Source organism: Solenopsis invicta, chromosome 10 (assembly GCF_016802725.1).
Source record: "Solenopsis invicta isolate M01_SB chromosome 10, UNIL_Sinv_3.0, whole genome shotgun sequence".
Classification (NCBI taxonomy): Eukaryota; Metazoa; Arthropoda; class Insecta; order Hymenoptera; family Formicidae; genus Solenopsis; species Solenopsis invicta.
The window spans coordinates 4,371,535-4,378,922 of NC_052673.1; the positions used below are offsets into that span (position 1 = coordinate 4,371,535).

General features: G+C 53.5%; 1 protein-coding gene across 1 annotated transcript; it reads left to right on the plus strand.

Moving 5' to 3' along the window:
- Positions 1-5,827: 5,827 nt before the first annotated feature.
- LOC120358752 lies at positions 5,828-6,454 on the plus strand. Its single transcript, XM_039454003.1, has one exon. It carries the CDS (start codon positions 5,828-5,830, stop codon positions 6,452-6,454), a length of 627 nt encoding a protein of 208 aa, XP_039309937.1.
- The last annotated feature ends 934 nt before the right edge of the window (positions 6,455-7,388 follow it).

Here is a 7,388-nt window from a genome sequence, read left to right on the forward strand (position 1 = left end):
ATCCCTGCGGAGGCGTCCACGGGACCAACGGAGGACCGGATCGTCGTCGAGTTGACCCTCTTAAGACGGTGTAAAGCCACGAGCTGCCGGTGCCGGCTGACTCGCGCTCTGAGGTGGAGCCATTGGGTTAGTGTGCAGGTGCGTCCGCCGCGTGGCGATAGAACGCACCTTTTTAGTGTTTGGTGGGCTCTCCACCTCAAGCGTGAGACCTTGTCGAGGCACCCAGCTGTCGGCTGCCGCGTGTACGTTGGCTGTCCCGCCGTAGAAGCTCGCGGACGACCGGCTTCCCGGGAAGCCGCAAAGCCCTCGCGCACGTGCGCGAGTCGTGTTACGGCCGTGATCACACGACCGCCCGCGTTATCGGTGCGTTGTCGTGTCGCGCGTCTTCGAGAGAATTGTGCATCGGGACCGCGACAACGGCATTGCCGTCACCGGGTATCTTTGGTTGTATTGCTTTTGAGTTAATTACTATCCGTTAGCGAAAGTTCGACGAGTGTGTTCTCGCCGCGCTGTTCCGAGCGCGCGTGATTGGCTGTCTCGTCCCGCGCGGGACCAACCGCCGTTGTTCGCGCCGCTAGCGTAAGCATTGTAGTATTTAAGAAAATTTTCGCGTTCCGCTTATTCGTTTTCGTCAACTCTCTTCATCTTTTCCGTTCTTTGCTTGCTTCGACTGATAATTCCTTCGCGTTTGGCTCTACTCTGTCTCTGTCATATGCTACAATACATGTTATTTCTGTCTGTTATATCGGCCTGATCTTGCTTGATTTCTCGCCTACCCGTCTCCTCCAGCAAGAGAGCCGCTTCGTCCCTGTCTCCGCTACCTCGCCCCTCTGCCGGTTAGAGGAGCTAGCTGGCCGCGTGCAAGCGACGATTTCGTGTTTCGTTCTGAGAAGCTATCGCGTGGTGTGCATCCGCGTCTAGCGTTAAATAGTGTACCCGGCGACGCGACCGGTATAATCGCGTCTGGCGCCCAAATTCGCGATTGGTGGTATCTATTGGTTATATCGTCGCTCACGCGTGTCTCGCGCGTAATTCCGGTGTTTGATCGCGTATTCCGCCGCTGCTCTCCGGCGTGGGATAAAAATACGTGACAAAAATTGGCGCACAACGTGGGGCGCGCCAGTACAAATTTCTTTCTACGGTCTTCGGGAGACACGGGCGTAGCAACTAAACATTTTTTTTTTCTGCGTGTTATCGGAGGAATTTCGGGCCGGCGAGAGATTCTATGTTGAGTGTGAGTAACTTTTTTTTTGTTTTTCCTGAGTAAGTGTTGTGTGCATCCTGTCTGAGTTTTTTTTTTGTACTTTCCGGTTCTCGCTAGAATTTTGATAACTTATTGCAAGCCAATTTTAGCTTTCAATTGTTTGACACCGCTAACCATTGACGAATAATATCAAAATTTCTCGAGACCATATTAACCGTCTTTTGTAACTAATTTTTGTTCGCTTTTGGTATCGTCTTGATTCTTGCGTGTGAATGTTGCTTCTCAAGCTGTGAGTTGCGATTTTGAGAATTCACGATTGACATTATTATTTACGATCTTGTGACTTGATATCGGCGAGCCAGGCCATAAACAGTCCGTCTTGTTTGATCGGTGAATATTTGCGAATATTATTTCGCGACGGTGGAATTTGCTGCTCAGTGCCGATTATAGTGCTTGGCGTAGAAGTAAACACGCCGAAGAATTTAGGGGGAGGGCGTACTGTCGAAGTGTCGTGCCGTGTTTGCGCGCTCGGGTACCGCGAATATTTTGAATCTAAGACTACGCTTTGAGTGACCGTTTATTTTCGCCTCGGCTATCGTTATCGTTTTCGTGGGATATCGTCGTGCCATTGCGCGCGTGGAAATCGGTCGGTCGCGGGGGGAAATAACGTCGCGTAACAATGAATTCGACTAGATACGACAACGAGTGGATTTTTACCGCCACCCTCAAACAACTAATTGCCGCGCTGGAAGAGCAGGGGCTCTTAACCGAGGGTTCTCAATCCGCGCTCGCGTTGAGATTATTGCGCCACATGCGGACGACGCGTGTAGGCGAATCGTTCGGTGGCGCGGACGGCGCGCAAGGGTTACCGGATTACGGGCATTTAAATCTCCCCGAGGAGGGGGTACCGCGACCAGACAGTCCCTTCGAGGCCGCGATGAGGCCGCTGGCAAGCGTTCACGCGTCCGGGGGAGGCGGGGGACGTCGACCACCGGGATCGAATGACGCGGTCGCCGCTTACAACATCATGCGGCGTTGGAATTTAAAGTTTTCCGGCGCGCGGGGGGATGACGCGGAAACCTTTTTATTACGAATTGAGGAGGGCCGCAAGTTGATACCGATCGACGATGCGGACATATTGCGATGCCTACCGTTCTTCCTATCGGGTGTCGCGCTTCATTGGTTCCGTGCTAAGCGCGCGAAATTGACGACGTGGGGTACGTTCAAGGCGGCGTGGCGTGCGCGATTCGGGGATCCCGACTTCCAGTTCACCTTGCGGGACGAAATGCGACGCACTCAGGGCGAGCGCGAAACGGTCGTGGATGATCTGACGTGTCTGAATGCGCTTTTTGACCGTCTCTCACCCCCCCTGGAGTGAGGAGAAGATCGGTTACGCACACCGACACATGTTGCCGCGCTTGCAGACCATGGTGCTGCGCGATTCGGTCACCGATTTAGATTCACTCGAGTTATTGGCGGCGCGAGCGGAAAGTTGTTGCCGGGCAGCCTTAAGTTATCGGGCACCTCCACCGCCGGAACGCTCGCTATTCCCCGATCTAGCCTATCGTCCTTCAAAGGAGGGGGGACGCGGCGGAAAATTGAATGACACTCTCGCGGCATTAGAGATATCGGGTTTAGGAGAGAGCGTGGGAGCGCCGCGCGGGGAGGGGGAAAAATGCGAAGGCTCGCAGCGACGCTGCGACAACCGCGCCGTCAACCACCGCCGTGGCTGGTTCCTCGACCGCCACCCCGTCTACAAGCGTGCCCCGTAGCAATCCCGGCAAATGCTGGAATTGCGATCAGACCGGCCACTTTGCGCGGGACTGTAAATCCGCTCCGCGTACGCACTGCTATCGGTGCGGCAAGGCGGGAGTGACCTTGCGCACGTGCCCCGATTGTGCGGGAAACGCCTAAGAGAGTCGGGGAAGGGGGAAAACACGACTCCTGCCAAGGCATCCCCCGATGATGTAGTAATGCCGGTGCGCGCAGAATTTGTTTGTAATTCGTTTGGGGCGAGAGAATCGTGCCTCTCTTTCATTCGCGTCAAGATAGCGGGTGATGAGGTTCGCGCTTTGTTGGATTCCGGATCGAGTCGTACGTTTTTAGGTCCGGCCGCTATTGAATTAGTGCAATCTTTGGGATATCGGTTTCGTCGGGCTAGGGACCGCCGCGTGACGACTGCGACCAGTCAGACGACGCGGGTGAGGGGGGAGGTAGAAGTGCCCCTGGAGATTGAGAATCGCACGCGTACTTTGAGCGCGTACGCGTTACGAACGTTAGCGTTACCGTGTATATTAGGGATGGATTTTTTGACAGCTTTCGGTATCGTGGTTAATTTTGCGGGAAGTACGTGGGGATTCGCGGATGATATTACGCGACAATATCCCCTGGGGATTGAAACCACGAGCTCGCTCTCGGCCGCACTCGCGCGCGGGGACTCTGTGCCGGAACGGGGGACGGAAGGGGACCCCACCGATCGAGAGGGGAGCTCGCGAGATTCGGCGCCTGAAGAAGCGACCGATATCGTTGGACACTCTTCAAGCGAGGGGGAGACGCCAACCGTCCGCGCCAATACAGCGCAGCCAGGCGGCTTGAAAGAGCTATCGGCCGAGGAGAGCGCGCGGTTATCGGAATTTTTAGCGTCGGAGATACCGGGAGTGCCCGCGAAACTCGGAGCGACGTCGCTGACGGAGCACCGTATAGATGTCGGCGGGCACGCGCCCATTAAACAGCGTTATTATCCCGTGTCGCCTAGGGTACAAGAAGCGATCTATGCGGAGGTCGATTCGATGCTTGAGTCCGGTATTATCAAGCTCTCGAATAGCGCATGGTCGACGCCCATTGTCATGATTAAGAAACCGAACAACACATATCGCTTTTGTTTAGATTTTCGCCGGTTAAACGAAGTATCGAAGAAAGACGCGTACCCCTTACCATATATGAACGCGATTTTGGATAAACTTCGACCGGCCGGTTACATTTCTACCATCGACCTTAGCCAGGCTTACTTGCAGATACCGTTAGAGAAAAGTAGTAAAGAGTACACCGCGTTTACGGTGCCGGGCAAAGGACTCTTTCAATTTACGCGGATGCCGTATGGCCTAACGGGAGCGCCCGCAACGTTTCAAAGGCTTCTAGATCGTTTAATAGGTCCGGAGATGGAACCGCATGCATTCGCGTACCTTGATGACATCGTTGTTGTGACACGGACTTTTGAAGAACATCTTACGTGGTTGGGCAAAATATTTGCGCGTATTAGAGACGCGGGGCTCACGATTAACCCGGAGAAAAGTAAATTCTGTCGAGTATCTCAAGTAAAGTATCTGGGTTTTCTCGTGCAAAGCGAAGGGTTAACGGTCGATCCAGAGAAGACCGCCGCTATTGTTCAGTATCCTCCGCCGCGAAACGTTAAACAATTACGTCGTTTCATAGGAATGGCGTCCTGGTATAGGCGCTTTATACCGCAGTGCGCGACGCGGATGGAACCGCTTACGAGTCTTTTGAAGAAGAATCGCTCTTGGGTGTGGGGGGAGACTCAAAAGCAAGCTTTTGAGTCAATTAAATTCTGTTTGACCATCCCACCCACGCTATCGTGTCCGGATTTCGATTTACCATTTTTGCTGCAAACAGATGCAAGTTCAGTAGGATTAGGCGCGGTATTGGCGCAGAAAAACGGGGACGCGGAACATGTAATTGCCTACGCAAGCCGCGCGTTATCGGACGCGGAAAGAAAATATTCCACCACGGAATTGGAATGTCTGGCTATCGTGTGGGCTGTCAAAAAGTTCCGTCCCTATTTAGAAGGATATCGGTTTACGATTATAACAGATCATAGTAGCCTCCGGTGGCTACACAATTTAAAAACCCCGACTGGTCGTCTGGCACGATGGGCACTCGAGCTCCTCGAATATGATTACGTAATCGAGCATAGGAAGGGTGCGATGCACCACGTACCGGACGCGCTGTCACTACTTTACGAGGATGAGGACATCGACTTTTGCGCCGCTATCGTGACGAATGACGCGTGGTATAACTCGAGGGTCGAGGAAATAACACGCCACCCGCGACGTTACCCAGAATGGCGAATATTTAACGGCGAAATGTACTTTAGAAAATCGCGCTTGATGTCGGGGAAGATCGAGATAGATGGAGGCGCGTGTTACCTCGGGAATCGCGCCACGCCGTCATTTGGGAAAACCACGATTCACCGCATGCCGGTCACTTGGGGGTAAAAAAACGTACCAGCGTATCGCGACAAGGTATCACTGGCCGCGCATGCTTAGGGACATCGCGGATTACGTAAGGCGCTGCGGAGTGTGCCAGATAGTCAAGGTTGAACAAGACGTACCGGCCGGATTAATGGGGCAGCGCGTGATAGAGTCGCCGTGGACGGTGGTCGCCGCGGACATTATGGGACCGTTGCCGACGAGTAAGTCCGGTCACGCGTATTTGCTCGTCGTACAGGATTTATTCACGAAGTGGATAGAGTGCTGTCCACTTCGCAAAGCTACCGGTCGCAAGATTAGGGAGGCGATCGAGGAGATGGTGATATTTCGTTAGGGCGCGCCGCGCGTATTACTAACTGACAACGGGACAGAGTTCCTAAATCGGGATTTGCGCGCAATGTCGGAACAGTATGGGATCTACCATACGACAGTGCCGCCTTATCATCCGCAGGCAAACCCAGTCGAACGGGTGAACCGCATTTTGAAAACCATGATCACCGCTTTTGTAGAGCGAGATCACCGCGAGTGGGACGTGCACATTAACGAGTTTCGATTTGCGTACAATTCCGCACACCATACGTCACTACAAGCTACCCCCGCCTTCCTTAATTACGGTCGAGAACCGCTACCGGTCGGCTTGCATCGCGAACCGGACGACGCCGGTGTCGAGATAGAGGAAGCGAACCCCGCCGAGTGGCGCGAACATATGGGAAAGATGGGAGCGTTACGGGAGTGGGTCGCTGAAAACTTGGAAACCGCGCAAGAGCGGCAATCTAAGTATTATAATCGGCACAGGCGCGAGGTCACCTTTAACGTAGGCGAACAGGTACTCAAGAGGTACCACGTACTATCGGCGGGGGCACAACACTTCTCAGCGAAGCTAGCCAAGAAGTTCCATGGCCCGTTCATTATTCGAAGAATTCTCTCACCAGTAGTCTACGAGTTGGCTGATCTAACGGGTGGGATTGTTGGCAAGGTCCACGTGAAAGACCTCAAGCCTTACCATGAGCCTTTGGATGTCTAGGAGGATGGACGCGCCGGCGTTTGCCCTGTCTTCTCGCGTCTTCTGCTGTCGGGGGAAGCTTAGGCTTACCTAGTCACACATATTATTTTTCTTTTGTTTGCGCTTGACTCGCCTTTTTGTTTTTTGTTTTTTTTGTTTGGGGGAAAGCCAGTCGGACCCCTTCCTTTCTCTTGCCGCGGCTATCGGCCGCCCGGACCCGAATGGATATCGTTTTTTTTTGTTGTTTGTTTTTGTTTTTTTTTGTTGATTGGCGAGGGGCTCGTTAATAAACGCCTATTTTGTATACGTTACTGTCTTTGGTTTTGGTGTAAATGCGCCCTGCTCCGTCTCCATTCTCCATATCCCATCCGGTCGCCGACGCGAAAGCGCACGCTAGACTTAGGAACGCGTTGGAGCCGATCGTCCGGGACCGGAAGCGGCGGGATCGCGAGATGAAAGAGCGAATAGCCAGGGGATGACCATGTCTCCCTGGCCGCGTCCTAACAGTTACGATTTTTTTCTGTTGTTTGGTATGGTCATCTGGACCGTTTTGGTTGGTTAACAATTTTCTTTTCTTTGCGAATCGGTAAGATTTTTTTTGGTGTTGTGCCGTCTGATTTTTTTTGGTGATATCGCAGCCGACAGACTGGAGGTTTCGGTCGCTCTGAGACGCCTTCCTCGGTAGCTCGTGGCTGCAGAGGGGCATCTGGACCGGCACGGTCCCGCTTGGCATGGGGGGGTTGTGACGTGGTAGTTTTATCTGCCTCGCCACTTCGTCCTGAGCATAGCGCAAGGAGGCGCGTAAGACCAGGTCGGGCACTCAGCGAGAGAGCGAAATCTCCGGCGGGACTGCGGCGCGTATTGATTTCATTTATTTATTCGCGGCTTATTTCATGTATCCGCGGGCACCTCGACAAACGTCGCCTAAGGACCAGCAGCAGCGAGGAGGATGGGC

Coding starts and splice junctions, on each gene's coding strand:
- LOC120358752 (XM_039454003.1), top strand. CDS start 5,828: ATGTCGGAACAGTATGGGATCTACCATACGACAGTGCCGCCTTATCAT.